The sequence below is a fragment of the Lepidochelys olivacea genome (assembly GCF_965140295.1).
Source record: "Lepidochelys olivacea isolate rLepOli2 genome assembly, chromosome: 8".
Taxonomy (NCBI): domain Eukaryota; kingdom Metazoa; phylum Chordata; order Testudines; family Cheloniidae; genus Lepidochelys; species Lepidochelys olivacea.
In genome coordinates, this window is record NC_140418.1 from 106920280 (window position 1) to 106935104 (window position 14825).

At 67.4% G+C, this 14825-nt stretch overlaps 1 protein-coding gene across 1 annotated transcript in view; it reads left to right on the forward strand.

Moving 5' to 3' along the window:
* Positions 1-277: 277 nt before the first annotated feature.
* SLC6A9 (solute carrier family 6 member 9) overlaps positions 278-14825 on the forward strand; it is a 52463-nt gene continuing 37915 nt past the window's right edge. Inside the window, exons 1-2 of the mRNA XM_084637215.1 lie at positions 278-456; positions 5692-5859. Of these exons, the coding sequence (XP_084493341.1) occupies positions 5812-5859 (48 nt within the window). The 5' untranslated portion in view covers positions 278-456; positions 5692-5811. The remainder of the gene's footprint in view (positions 457-5691; positions 5860-14825) is intronic.

A 14825-nucleotide genomic window follows, 5' to 3' on the forward strand; every position in this document is an offset into this window, starting at 1 on the left:
TATGTCCATGGCTCTGTGTGTGTGTGTGTCTCCAGGGCGGGGTGTGTGTGGCCGTGTCCATGGCTCTGCGTGCCCGTGGCGGGCCCAGCTCCCCGCCCCCGGCTGACACCAGGCTGTGTTTACACGCGCACTGAAGGAACGCGGAGCACACTCCCCCCAGCCCCAGGAGGGCGCGGGGCCGCGGCGCGGGGGGCCTCGGGGCTGGAGCCGGCCGGCGGGGGGCGGGGCCGGCGGGCGGGGCGGGGCTTGCCTGGTTTTGCCCCCCAGCCTCCCAAACTTTCCCGCAACTCGGCAGCAGAAGCCCCGCGAAGCAGCCGCCGCGTCCCCAGCGGAGCCCGGGCGGGGAAGGAGCAGCGGGGCCCGCGGGCTGGATCCGGGCTGCCCTGGGCTGACGCAACGTCCCCGCGGGGATCCACCTGGCCGGGCTGGGAGCCGGCCCCGGGCGGCATGGAGGGGGTAAGGGGCGGGGTGCGGAGCCAGGGGGCACCGGGGGGCGCAGAGTCACTGGAGGGCGAGGGGCGCAGAGCCAGTGAGGGGGCGCAGAACCAGCTGGGGGGGGCGGGGGGCCGGGGGGCGCAGAGCCTGGGGGCCGGCGGGGGTCGGGCTGGGGGGCGCCGGAGGCGGCGCTTTGCCCCCCGTGCGCTGGTTGTTGCCGGTCCGGGAGACCGGGCGGAGCTGGCTCCGGGGGGCTCAGAGCGCTGGGGGGCGGGGAGGGGTCAGTGAGGGGCGCTGCCCGGGGGTCGGTACATGGGGGGGGTATGTCAGGCGCTGGGGGGGCGGTGTCCGGGGGGGGCAGGAGCTGGGGGGGCGGGGGGGCAGTGGCGCTGGGACTAGGGGGGCTGCCGCACCCCTGGCTTGGAGTAGTAACAACAAACAGGGAATCCATGGTTTCCATGGTTCCCGTCAGCAGCCCCCCCCCGTCAAAATTGTTCCAGCACCGCTGGGAGGCGGTGCCGGGGGGGCGCGATGCCCAAGGCAGTACATGGGGTGGGGGCGGTGCCCAAGGAAGGGGGATGCCCTGGGGGCGGTGCCCAGGGGAGGGGGGGTGGTTCATGGGGAGGGGGCGGTGCCCGGGGGGGGCTGGGTCATGGGGCCCCCTCGCCTCCCCATGGGCCCAGGGTAGCTCCGCTCCTTGGTTACGTTAGTTGCTCTGAGGCTCGGCGAGCCCGACCCGCATCTTCCCGCCTCGGGTCGCCCCAGGCCGGCGGGGGCCGGAGCTAGCCTGGGTAGCCCCCGCTGTTCCCACGGGGCCCGTGCTCCGCCCGCTGGAGACCCGGGGGGCCGGGGTCGGTCATAGCCGGGGCCGGGGGGCAGGGGGACCCCGAGGGGGGCGGGGCAGGGGGTCCCCATCTCAGTAATTTTCCACCCGGCATGTGGAGGGGCAGGGCCGAGGAGTAACCATGTGGCAGCTGATGTAACCCCCCCCCCCATCCCGCTGCTTAAAGGAGCCGGAGCCTCTACTGGGGATGGATTTGGGCTCAGCTGGGGCCACCGGGGGCTCTCCTCCCTTGGGGCCACTGGCCCCCCCATAGGGACCTGAGGGGCTCTCCTCCCTTGGGGCCACTGGCCCCCCCATAGGGACCTGAGGGGCTCTCCTCCCTTGGGGCCACTGGCCCCCCCATAGGGACCTGAGGGGCTCTCCTCCCTGAGAGCCACTGGCCCCCCCATAGGGACCTGAGGGGCTCTCCTTCCTGGGGGGCCACTGGCCCCCCTATAGGGATGTGGGGGGGCTCTCCCCTGCAGTCAGTTGCCTCTCAGAGTCAGGGCAAAGTGTTATGTTGGATTAAGACCCTACTGGGTGTGGGGGGCGCGGGGGTTCCTAACCCCGGGCAGCAAGAGGAGCCATGAGAGCCCCTGACTCCACGGGCTGGGGGGCGGCATCCCAGAGCTGGTGTGGGGCTGGGGCCGTTGTGACCTGGTCTGACCCCCTGTACAGCCCAGACCAGAGCCCTGCCCCCGGTCACTCCTGTTAGACAAACAGCCAACTTTGGTTTAGGTTGCCAGCCCTGGAGAATCCACCCGACCCTGGGGAAATTGTTCCAACAGATAATTACTCTGGCCGTGAAACATGCGCACCTTATTGCCAGTCCGTCTGGCCTCAGCCTGCAGCCGCTGACGGGGGGAGGACGGGCCGTGATGGGGTGGCGCTGGCGGGGGGTGCCAGGCCGTGGATCTGGTCAGTCATGCCCATCGCCCTGTGTGGGAGTGGGAGTGGGCAGAGCACTTGAGCTGGGCTCAGTGAGGCTGGAGCTTCCAGACGGGACGGGCTTGGAGCTCGTGGGCGCTGGGTGGTGATTAGTGCTAGCACCTGGAAAGGTCAGTGCCAAGGGCCTGGGGGGGTTGGGAGGGAGGGCAGGGCCTGGGGGTGCCATGTCCCGTGGCAGACAGAAGGCCAGCGCCAGAGGAGTGGGCAGGTCCGGTTCGTCTGATTCCCAGACCCTGCAGTGCGGCGGGCTTGACAGACGCTCAAAAAGGAAACAATTCACAATGCGCCATGTGACCCACAGCGCTCCCTGCCCCAGAGGCTGCAGAATCCGGACCTGAGGCTACGTTTATAGGGGGCTGGCTGAGCGTGTGACCAGTGGGGTAGCTGTGTGAGCTGCAGGAAGGGGCATCAGCTCTCATGCATCAGGAAGGCCTCTGGCTCCCTGAAAGACACAGTTCTCCTGCCACTCTCTGGGATGTTCTCCCCCCTCGCCTGTGGTCGGAGTCCAGCCCCAAGCGGGAGCCATACCCCCACTGAGGGTCGGATGCATTCTCCATTGCTGGCCACTTTGAAGTCACAGGAGCACTTGGGTGTCAGGCCCCGGTGAGCCAGGTCCATGGTCAGGCATCTGTGGGTGACGCAGCCCGCGCCAGCCCTTAAAGGGGCCATGCACCCCTGAGCTCGTTCTTGAAAGGGCAGTTGTCTGGGCCTGATCCTCTGAAAGGAACAGTGTAGTCCAGCAGGTCTTGGAGAGGCAGGACGCCGTGCCAGAGCCCAGTCCCCTCTGAAAGGGATGGCACCGCTGCCAACCGCCCCGGGATCTAGTTCCGGAGGAGATGAGAGAGCCCCTTTAACTCTTAAAGGGATGCTACCTCTCCCCTTCTGTCTCAGCCCCCTGCATCTCTGTACAATGCCCTACGCCCCCTGGCCAGTACCTACCAGAGAATGAGAACCAGTGGCCGGACAAATGACAATGAGAAGCCAGGCACACGTGTGTGGCATGGGTGGTGAATGGGCCCTGGGCAGTGCTGCTCTCAGATCCAGCCCTGCTGCCAGACACACATTCTCGGGCTCAGTACAGGGTACCTGGGTGACGTTCTCTGGGCCGTGCTAGACAGGGTGTCGGGTGGGACAATCGTCGGCGTGGTTCCTTCCGCCCTTGCGCTCTGGGCCTTTCTGACTTGGATTCTGATCTAGAACTGGGTCTTCACCAGTGCTTGGAGCAGGGCCAGTGGCTCTGATTTATGTCCCTCCCCTCATGGGAGTGAGCAGGGCTGGGCCTGGGGTGGGAGAGAGACAGCAGAAACCTGATTTGCCTACATGCAAATTGCCAGAGCCCAAGCTTGGTGGTGGCATTTTCCATCCCGGAGGATTGGTAGCTGGGACTGTACCCTTCGCTCACCACTGAAATGCAGCCACCTCTGGGGTGGGGGGCAGTAGCTCTTTGACCAGACCAGAGGTTAGGAGAGGCAGGGGAAGGAGGCTCCTGTGGGGAGAGGAGGGGCAGAGAGGCAGGCTGCGGTGGCCACGGTGCAGATCCAGGGCAGCAGGAGGGAAGGTAGCTTGGGGTGGCTAGTGTCCTGTGTGCCAGGCAGGCTGTCGGTTCCCGTCTCGCCCGGAAGCCCCTCTCTGAATAGCGCCGCACTGAGGGCCCGGTGACTGCTGGTGCAGCGAGATGCTGGGAGAGGTTTTCTAGCATCCTTACAGGGGGGCGGGGAGGACAGGGGGGCGACACGGAGCCAGATCCCTGCCGACCCCGGAGCTCAGCAGCAGCTGGGCCCTGCTAGCCATGGGGGAGGGTGGGCTGGGGCCTCCTGGAGGGAAGAAAGGAGTTGGGAGCATGGCCCAGGGCGTTGGGCTGGGCTCAGCACCAGGGAGGGGTTGAGTAACCCCCCCACCCTGCCTGCTCTGTAATGCTCCGGTAATGCACCTGCTCCAAGCAGCCGGTGCCCTGACCAGGCCGGCAGGGCTGGGGGCTGTGCCTGGGTTTGTGCCCCCGCTGGGCCCCTGCCCGGGACCCCCTCCCTGCACCCTCAGAGCTCCTGGGTAGGAGGCAGGGGCTGGGGGTTGGTCCAGGAGCCATTGGCCCTGGGCGGTGCCTCCTGCTCCTTATCTCCCCCGCTCAGGTCCTGCTGCAGCCCAGCTGGCCTGGCTCCGGGGGCCCTGCACCCTGCTCCAGCCCCACCTCCTCCCTGCAGGCCAACGCCCCCACCCCAGCCTGCTCCAGGCCCTGCCAGGGGGTGGCCCCACTCCCCCGGCACCTCCCCTGGCCCTAACTCGCCCTCCGGCGGGGGCTGGAGCCATGCTGGGGTGCAGGACAAGGGGCAGGGGAGTGCGGGGCACTGTTGAGGTGGCCCTGCCCCTGCAGGTGGTGCTGAGTCTGGGCCCTGGCCAGAGGGCTCCTGGCAGCCCGGCGAACTGGGGGCAAGGCGCGGTGACAGCAAGGCAGGGCTTGGTCAGGGCCCGAGCAGCGGCTCAGACTGTGAGCAGGGCAGCCCGAGCGCGCGGCCCGCTGAGGAATGGGGGGTGGCAGCATCCCCCCAGGTCTGGCAGCAGCTGGTCCCTGGCAGCGGCTGCCAGCTCCGACCCAGGCAGTAGCATGCAGGGGGCAGCGGGGCAGAAGGAAATCGCCTCCCATCTGTGCCCTCCACGGCAGTTGAGCTCCAGGCCGGCCCTGCTCCGGCCGAGTCCCTCTGCCCCCGGCAGCACCAGGCACAGCCACGTGCCATCTTCACCTCAGTCTTTGTGTGGGGTGAGCATTGGGCAAGCTCCCCCCCTCCAACTCTCCCCGTGCCCCTGGGTCCCGAACCGCAGCCCCTGCTAGCCCAGCCCTGCCCCCCAAACTCTGCCCGTGCCCCTGGGTCCCGACCCGCAGCCCCCTGCTAGCCCAGCCCTGCCCCCCAAACTCTGCCCGTGCCCCTGGATCCCAACCCGCAGCCCCCTGCTAGCCCAGCCTTGCCCCCCAAACTCTGCCCGTGCCCCTGGGTCCCGACCCGCAGCCCCTGCTAACCCAGCCCTGCCCCCCAAACTCTGCCCGTGACCTGGGTCCCGACCCGCAGCCCCCTGCTAGCCCAGCCCTTCCTCCCAAACTCTGCCCGTGCCCCTGGGTCCCAACCCGCAGCCCCCTGCTAGCCCAGCCTTGCCCCCCAAACTCTGTCCGTGCCCCTGGGTCCCAACCCGCAGTCCCCTGCTAGCGCAGCCCTGGGCCTTCTCCTAAGCATAGCTGCAAGACGGTTGATTCTCTGATGGCAAGAAGTGGCCCCCCAGAGACCAGCCTGACTAGAGGAATGGGCCCTGATCTAGGAATGAATCCAGATTTTGGAGGTGCAGGATGGGGTGCCCCCCCGGGAGGGTGCAGGAAGAGAGTGCCCCCCCCAGGAGGGTAGGGGTGGGAGTGCTTCCCAATGAGGGTGGGGGCAGGGATGCTTCCCGACCGGCTCTGCTCCCCCGTGACCGCAAGTCACTCCCGTCTTGTTTCTCCCCAGCTCTCTCCTGCGCTATCTGTGGACTGAACAGCTCGGTGCCGACGTCTCCGTGCCAGCCGGGTGCAGCCAGCGAGACGGAGAGTGGGCAGGCAGGAGCCCCCGTGGCGGGCTGCGCAGAACATGCCCGAACCCCCAGCCATGGTGGATAAATGCAGCGGGGGGTTACTGGTGAGTGCTGGGGGTCCCATTGCCTGGGCTTTGCTGGGGGTTGGATGGTGCCAGGCACCCTGTGGGTCAGTGGCTGGCAGGCTAAGTCTCTGGGAGAAGCTGGGAAGGCCAGCTGTGCATTACTGCAGGAGGGTTGCGGGAGCGATGCCACCTGACTCCCTGGAGCATGAGAGCTGACTGTTCTGGGCCAGGCTGTCACGAGGGAGAGGCTGGAGCAGGAGCCTGGTGGTCAGGACTCCTGGGTCCTCTTCCTGGTCCTATCCTGATTTGTTGCGTTCCACCACCGACCCGTGCCTCAGTTTCCCCATCTGTCTGGCAGGCTGGCCTGGAGGGGCTGGGGGAATGGCTGGCATTGCAGTTGCTCTGTCCCGGGGTCTGTCCATGGCATTTCCGGAGGCCCCTGCTTTCCATTTGCTGTCTGGGCAGCTGTGGGGGGATCGGCAGCTCCACCCCATGCCCCAGTTGGTGCCAGTGCAAGGGCTGGGCTCTGCCCCACGGCGCCCTGCTGGACTCTCCGTGTGGTGGCTCTGGCACTGCCCATCCCCGTTGTTCCGGGGGGGGGCGGGGGGGGGGCGCCAGGCGCGGGATCCGGGCAGGAACTGGGCTGACTCCAGCTTGCAGAGTGCGATTTAGATCTCGGCGCTGCTGGCTCCCCTTGGAATGCATCGAGTGTGCTGATGGGGGGCTGTGCCCCCCTCCCTCCCGGTCGCTGTGCCCCCCTCCCTCCCGGTCGCTGTGCCCCCCTCTCCAGTTCCGGCTGGGGGCGTGGAGCGGGAAGTCTTGTGCACAAGCCCATGGCTGTCTCTGGAGGGGTGGGGAGGCTGCATCATGGGCTTGGCTGGCAGGGGAGGGCGGGGGCTGCCCTGGAAGTGCCAGGGCTGAGCACAGCCATCCCCAGAACAACACCTCTTACTCAGTGGTGAGGGCGCTGGACCGGGAGCCAGGACTCCTGGGTTCCCTACTGACTCATTGTGAAGGCTCCGTCCCTTTCTGTGCCTCGGTTTCCCCTGGGAAGCACGAGCTGGATGGTCCCAGCTGGTCCCCCTGGGGCTGTCTCTGGCAGGGCCCCTGGCAGCAGTTGCTGTGAGCCCGAGGGGTGGCCCATAGGGACTCCATCTCCCAGCATGCACTGGGGGGGTGAGTGTGTGCCCTGTTAACCCTTCGTGGCGAGAGCCCCCCCGCAAGGGAGTCCGAGTCGCGTGGTGCTCGTACGACAGGGATTGCCCTGGGCTGCGCGAGGAGCCGCGTTCCGGAGCGAGGGTTCCCGGCCTCGCACGTCCGCTCGCGTGAGGTCTGTGCACACTCACCGGTGGGCTGGCCCCACAGGCTCCCGTGCCCGGCCCCGTGCACAGGGAGCAGGAGCTGCTGCCGTTCCCATCGGCTCCCACGGTGCCCCTGGACCCAGGGGCCGATCGGCTCACAGGACTGTGCTCTGACCACGAGGACCCACTCCTGTGACCTCTGGGGGGCCTGTTGGCGTGGTGTCCGTGGTATCGCCTTCCCAGGCACTCTGCTTCTCCCTTGTCACCCGTGCCCCGGGCTCCTCCGGACGCAGAGTGGAGTCCCCTCCCCCGTCGTCGTCTCCATTGTGCTCGGCTGTGGCCCCCCCACTCACAAAGGGGCGCTGACCCTGAGCCTAGACAGTACCGGGGGTGTCTGGGGCCCACGGGCACCTTCCCTTGCCCCTCTCGTGTGCTGCCGTGGCAGGGTGCAGAAAGGGGGCTGAGTGGGGGCAAAAGGCTCGGAGAGCCCCGCCCTGCCCTGGGGTGTGGCGTGGGGCTGGGCAGATCTGCAGTGAGGGGTGGGGAAGGGGAGAGGATGTCTCTAGTCCAGGGCGCTGCAGAGTTGTCCCCAGGGGTTCCTGTGTGGGGGGGTGCAGTGCAGCCTCCCAGGGCTCGGGGTCCCCCCAGGCAGGCCGGGGCGGGATCCCCCTATTGCGGGGCAGGAGGAGAGCCTGGCTCTGCCTCCCCACATCCCCCCCCCCACGCGGGCTGGGGACGTGGCAGGAGATGTGATGCCTGCCCCGGAGCCTCCCCCATCTCAACCTCTTCTCCTGGGAGCCGCTGACCCTGCCCCCTCCCCTGTCGCTCGCTGCCAGCGGCCACCCGAGCGGGGGGCCAGGAGTCCCCTCTCAGCAGAGGCCTCTTGGGGCGCTGTGGCCCTCGCGGCTCTGGGCCAAGCAGAGTGTGTGGGCTGCGCCCAGCTGGTGACCTGCCCCGCGTGTGCCACGGCCCCCGCTGGACGCACCGCAGCGTCTCAGGACCCCGTACTGCTCCCAGCAGGGGAGAGTCTCCTGCAGTGCAGGGAGCAGCGCCCGGGGGCCTCCCTCTCCCTGTCGGCGACTGAGCCTGGGCTTGTCCCAGAGCCTGCCATCTGCCTCGCCTGCCCTCACCTGCCCAGCCCTCCTGTTCCCCTGGCAACAGGCGATAATGTCACCGGTACCCAAAGCAGCATCACTGGGTTCTGGGGAAGGTGCAGGTCCCGGCAGGTCCAGGCGGCCCGGCCCCTCCCTGCACCTGGGCTTGGCTGTAGTTTTATTTTCCCCAGCAGATGGGAATAAAGATCCCAGGAGGAATCGGGGGCTGGTCCCTCCCACTCCCGGGGGCCTCCCAAAATAGCCCTGCGCCCCAGCCAAAGGGAACAGAGCCAGGACTTTCCTGGGAAGCATGAGAGCTGGTGGGGAGGGACTGGTGTATGCCAGCGAGTGTGTGTGGTGCTCCTACGCACGCACAATCCTGCCTGTGCACACGCGCGTGCGCTCTGCACACACCCGTTCAGAGGAGTGTTTGTGTGAGCTCCCCCCTGCGTGGGTGGGGGAAGGGTGCTCACGCTGGGGCTGGGCTCGGCTCCGGGCTCCATTTCTGCCCCGGGGCAGGTTGCTCCAGCACGTGGGGCCATGTCTCTGCGTCCCCCGGGGGCGGGGCGTGCAGCGAGACAGAGAGGGGGAAAGGCACCAGGCGGGGTGTGATTAGCCGGAGAGACTCCTGGCACGGGGGCCTCTGGGGCCAAGCGAGAGCTGGGTTGTTCCGGTGGCTATTGGAGTGTTGGGCGTTATCGTGGCGAGCGCGAAGCTGTCCGTAGTCAGGGACAAACCCAACCTCTCGCTGGCGGAGACCAGGAGACCTTCTGGGGGTGGAGTACGCTGCAGCGTCTCGGGCAGGGTTCTGCGGCAGCCGGGCCGGGGCTGATGGGCGTCGGGGAGGGACACGCCTGGCGATTGTGGGGCCAGGCTGTTTCCCCGGTGGCTTTGGGAGGAGCAGATTTGGCCGGGCAGCAGGGCCCCATAGCCTTGCCGCTTGTAACAGCCTGCCCCTGGGTGACCAGCTCACGCCCAGCTGAATACCCCACCCTCAAGCCGAGATCTCCCCCTGGCAGGCTGAGGAGCCAGAGACCCCATGGCCATTGCTGTTGGTTGAGGTGGAGGGGCCCAGAGGCTGTGGTGATGGGCAGTGGTATAAACCCCCTGATCTTAGCCGGCTCGCCCTCATGTTCCCTGCCCAGAGCGGGCGGGAATCTCACCCTGTGCCTACTGCAATGGGAGGCCTGGGCCCCAGGGGTGGCACGGGGGCTGAGTTGCACAGGACGGGTACCCCCCTTTGACACCTCTCGGCTCTGGGCACGCACACCCGCTCTTGCACACACACCTGTGGCTGGCAGCACGTGGCATGGTGAGGAAGTCTGCTGCTATGTTGCCCGTTTGGCAGGGGCGGCCGCTGTGGCCCTGGGTTCAGCTCCGGGCTCGCTGTCAACAGGCACTGGGCCTCAGGTGGGCATATATTTCATGCAGTATAGGAGCCCCCGACGCACACGCCGTGCCTACCGGTGCCCGCCTCCAGTCCCTTGCCCTGCGGGGCACCAGGGGGAGGCTGGCCTGCTAGCACTGCCAACCCCACAGGTCACCAGGCTCTGACGCTGGCTGGCCTCTCCAGCCCCCCCGCCCCAGTGCAGTGGGGCATAGGCTGCCCTCGTGCACACAGCTGCTCACGCTCATGTGCCTGTGCATTCATGCGCTGCCCCCGTGCGCTCACGCACAGACCCCCGTGCACTCACGCGCTTCCCTGCTCCCCTTTGCCCTGGCACAACTCCCTCCCAGCACCCCAGACACTGCTTTGCAATTCCCTGAGCTGGGGGGAGCCCAGCAGTGACCCCTGAGTGTGCGGGGGGGGGGCTGGCACAAACGCCTGTGCAGGGAAGCCCTGGCACCGATACATGGGGGATGGGGGGCTGGCAGGGAGCCAGGCAGGCGTGAGGTCCCAGATCCTCTCCGGGTGAATCTTTAACAACTTCCTGGAAAATACCCAAAGCCCAGCTCAGTTCGGGAAGGCAGGATGTCAGTGAGGGGAGGAGGGACTGGAAGTCACCTGGCTGGCCCCCCCCAGCTCTGCTGATGCCCCTCAATCCTGACCCGCAGCGCCCTCTATCCCAGCCCTGGGCTTCCCACCCAGCCCCCTTCCTTCTTGGTATTGGGCTTGTGACCTTTTCTCCCTGTCGGGGAGGGGTGCCCCGGCCCCCAAGCAGGGCTGAGGTAGAGAGGGTCCCGGGGGGGCAAGCCAGCGGTGCGGGGGGCAAGGCGGGAGCTGTCAGGGCTGAGAGGTGGCAGCCCACAGCCCTGTTTGGGATGGGGTAGGTCAGGACCCCCCTGGGTGACTGCTCGCAGCTCAGCTCCCAGCAGCACGCGGGGAATGGGGGTCCTGGGGGGCCAGCAGGAGGGGCTCCCTGTGGTGCCCTGCCCTGGGCCGGAGGCGGTGGCTGCTGAGCTCTCGGGGCCATAAGGAAGGGAGCTAATCCCCTTGGATAGCCTCCAAGGCCATAGAAATAGCATCGTAAACCCAGCTGCACCCGTGGCCCAGCCCTGCCCCCTAATCCTGCCAGCAGGTGCGTCCCCCCCCAACCCTCCCCCGCCGGTGCTGTGACTGCAGGCAGGGCCCAGCGCTCACCAGGGCAGCCTCTGACCCTGGCGGGGGCCCGGTGCCAGCCTGGGGTGTCTGGCCCTGCTAGCACCCCCAAGGCCTTTCCGGGAGCGGCTGCCGTGTGGGGATCTGCCTGCCCGGGGCCAGTCACACTGGTCCCAGGCTCGAGGGCTGAGCCTGGGGCCCCGGCTCATGGCCTCCAAGTCTGTGCTGCCCAGAGCTCTGGGTGGGGGCACTGCCCCATGCCTCTGTGGGGCATTAACTGTGCACCCCATTGCACTGGCTGCCCCAGCGCCACGTCTCTGCCCTGCCCGGCGCCCGGCTGCCCACACGGCACCAGGGAGAGCCAGGGGCTGCAGGTCGGGGTTGAGGGGCTCCAACAGAGCAGGGCTGAAGTGTGCAAATATTGTGCCAGCCCCGGGAGCTGCCGTAGCCAGACTTCTCCCCCTGGCTCTGCGTGGGGGCGTTCAGCGCTCAGGGGGCAAACTCACCCCCACCCCAGAGAGGGAGGCGAGGAGGATGGGCCCGATCCTGTGCCCCCTGGGGCTCTGGAGGGGTGAGGCTGGGGAGCCGTGCTGATGCCAGGGCGGGAGGAGGCAGGGCTGGCAGTGCCCGAAGGCCAGGAGAGTACCCTGCGCATGCCCCGTGCCCAGCTGGTGGGCTCTTCTTGAGTCCCGTTGGCTCTCAGGGGCAGGGGCTGCAGAGGGGCCTGAGGACGGCAGCCCGCTGCCCCTGTGCCCAGCGAGAGTCCGGGCAGCGCAGGCCCGGGTGCTGGTACCCCACTGCAGGAGGGAGCTCCTTGGGCCACACTCCCAGCACGGGCAGATCAGCGGGGGAGCGGGCTGCTGTCTCATCAGGGGCAGGGCCCACCCCAGTGTTGGGGGGAGCTCTGGCCTGGGGGAGCGAGGGGGCGCCAAGGGGCCACACTTGGCTGGAGCGCGCGGCCCAGCGTAGCAAGGGGCCGCCCGGGCGGGGGGCACTGGGGGATTTTCTGCCTGAGCGCCCCGGGAAAATGGAGTCCGCGCCCGTTGAATGGAAGAGTCAGCTCAGGGCTGGCTGTGCCTGGCCCCGGGGCCCACGGTGCCCAGCGGTGCCCCTCTGCACCAGCAGCTGGGCCTGCCCAGGCCCCCACTCTGCACCCACCCTCGGGGCCCACTGGTGCCCCCAGGAGCGTGACCGCTGGTGTCACGAAGCCAGGGGGTCTACGGCCCGATCCTCCACCCCAGCTGGGGAGGGGCTGCCCCGTGGCACCCCCAGAGCCTTCTGCCTGCACCTGGCACGCTGCCCCGGGCCTCCCCCAGGGCTGGAGCCCTCCACGGGCTGCCCTGGCCCGTGGCACCTGGCGCCAACCTCCAGGCCGCTGCTGTGAGCTCCACGCGGCACCATGTGGCCAGGGCCGAGGCTGGGGTAGGTGTTGCCAGGGGGCAGCCCCATGGATGGGAGTGGAGGCAGCTGCGGCTGTCCAGCTGGAGGGGGCTTGGCAGCGCTGCTCTTCTGTGGGGATCCCAAGGCAGCAGTGGGTCCCACGGGATCCCCCACATCCAGTCCCTGGGGCAGGCTCAAGGGGGGCAGCAGGCATAGCCCCTGGCACCCCTCCGGCCAGGGCCTGCTGTGGCTGGGGGACGGCAGAGGGGGCGGGCAGTGCTGGGAGGGGGTGATCCCGCAGGCTGAAGCACTGGTGGGTGAGGGCCAGTGGCATGGGGCGGGGGAGTGGGGGTTGGCGGGACTCTGCCCCGCTGGGGAAGCTGGGATCTCGTGGCTGGTCCAGGGGAGACACCCGGGAGAGCCCCCAGGCAGTGTGGGGAGCAGTCTGTGCTCCCCCAGGTCTGGCCCAGTCCCGAGCCACCAGGCCAGAGAGATGGGAAGAGGGGCTGTCCGTCGCTCCTCCCCATTGGGCACTGCCTGCCCTTGGCCCCTCGGACACCCCACTCCCAGGGGCGCTGTAGGGCAGAGGGCAGCCAATGCGGCCTGAAACCCCCCTCTCAGCAATGAGGGACTGGGGGAGAACTAATGCCCCTAGGGAGGAAAGGAAGGGAGCGCACAGACACCCCCCTCCCCAGCAACATGGGGGGCTGGGCCAGAGACCTCGAGGGGGAGCAAGGAAAGGGCATGAATGAATGGGGGACCAGAGACTTCTGGGGGGAGGGGGAGAGGCAGGGAAGCCGGGATCCCCAGTGCTGGAGGAGAGACCCCCAGGAAAAAGGCAGAGCGGGGGAGCCCTGTGTGGATACCCCAACCAGGGGAGGGGGAGAGACCTTCGGCAGGAGGTGCCCATGGTCCGGGCAGGTGAGCGGCAGGGAGGTCCTGGCCAGTGCTGTGCATGTGGCCCCAGCCTTAGCCCGCGAACACAGCAGTCACCAGGCGCGCTTAGCCCCCGCGCTGTCTCCACCAGCCCGGCTGCTGCAGAGGTTGGTGCCAGAGCAGATGGGGGCTGACCCACCCCATGGGAGGTCTCGTTCTGGTCTCCGCCACTGTTTTCACTCTCCCCGCCGGCATCTTTATCAAGATCTCTGGAGTGTCTTGTCACCCGCGCAAACATCCAGTCCCTCTTTGAACCTCACAAAGGTCTTGGCCTCGACTTCCTGTGGCAGGGAGTTCCACCGGCTGATTGTGATGGCCTTTGAGTTCCCCCCTTTCCATTTAATTAAATGGCCTCTGAGTCTCGTGCTGGGAGCAAAGCCCTTTGTTTTCCGTTGGTGTTTTGTTTAAAACTTCCTGGGGATGGATCAGGGTTTAGGATAATAACTGGGTGAAAATCAGCACACAAAGGTAACCCTGTAGGTTTGTGGGTAAATATCAACATCGATATTAGGGGATGGGAGGCAGAAAAAAGCAACGAAGGAGGACATAAGAGTACTGAAAGCAAAAGCAGGTGACGGCTGTGGCTTATTTCCTGGACTGGGCTCCCGGTGCACACTCACACACACACGTATCTTCCACGCCATTGCCTTACGCTGAGACAGCCTGGATTTACACTTGGATTAGCTCCTTGTTAACGCAACGGTAGCTAACAACAGAGCCTGGATTATCGGACTGGGCTGGAGGGGTCCAATCGGTGAACCCTGGGTGACAATCAGTGAACCCTGCAAAGGAGGGGCCGTAGCTGGGAGACGGGGGAGCAGCCGGGCCCAAACCCTGTCTCTGGCCCAGTCAGTATTTTACAGACTTGGATGCCGTCTCCTCTCTGAGGGCCCCTGCTTGTTCCCGTTGCTCGTCTCTGACCCCCTCTGGCTCCTGACGGGGTGGGGTGGCTGGTGCTCCAGGTGGCGTCCAGCTGAGGCTGCCCCACTGATTTCTAGGGTCTGGGTAGTGGGGACTGTCGTTCCCCCCGGTCTGTGGTTTGGGGCCAGAACAACCACCGTAGCTGTGTGACCGCACAGGGCTGCAGGGGACCCAGCCACACCCAGCGCGGGGGCAAGAGGGGAACATGCCTGGCGGCTGTTTGTGTAATTCCTCAGGCATCTGATGGGAGCACGGGAGGGAGTGAGCACCGGGTCTGGGCCAGCGCCGTGGCTCGGATGCAGGTGGTGACGGCCCACATGGGGCAGCTTTACAATTAGCATTTCGGGTCACCCACCTCCCCGTCCCCTGGGCATTTCCTCGCCCCCCGCAGCCCCATGCTGCTGGCGTCTCTCTGGCTTTGCCAGAGCTGGCGAGTGGGGGCAGGCCGGGGCCGACCCGGAGGCGCATGCTGCCTGGCGAGCTGGCGCCCACGTGTCCTTGCGCGTGACAGCCCGGCGCTGGCCCGTGCCCATACACGTGTGCTGTGACGTGTGGTCGTGTGGCCTCCTCCACCCACTCCCCGGACCCCAGATGGTCTCCAGAAAGCCCAGCCCCCCTCCGCGGTCTGTCATTCACGCCTCGCTGGGCACCTTGGACGTGTTCTCCCAAAAGGGAGCTTGGCTGGCTCCCGCCTGCCCGGGAACAGCTGGGGTGCTCCGAGCTAAGTGGGGGGGCATGTCAGCGCCAGCAAGCCGGGCGGCCAGGGCAGGGACGTCTCATGGGGAAGAGAGGGACCCAGGCGCGAGCCCCCTGTGGGGCAGGCTGGGCAGGGCT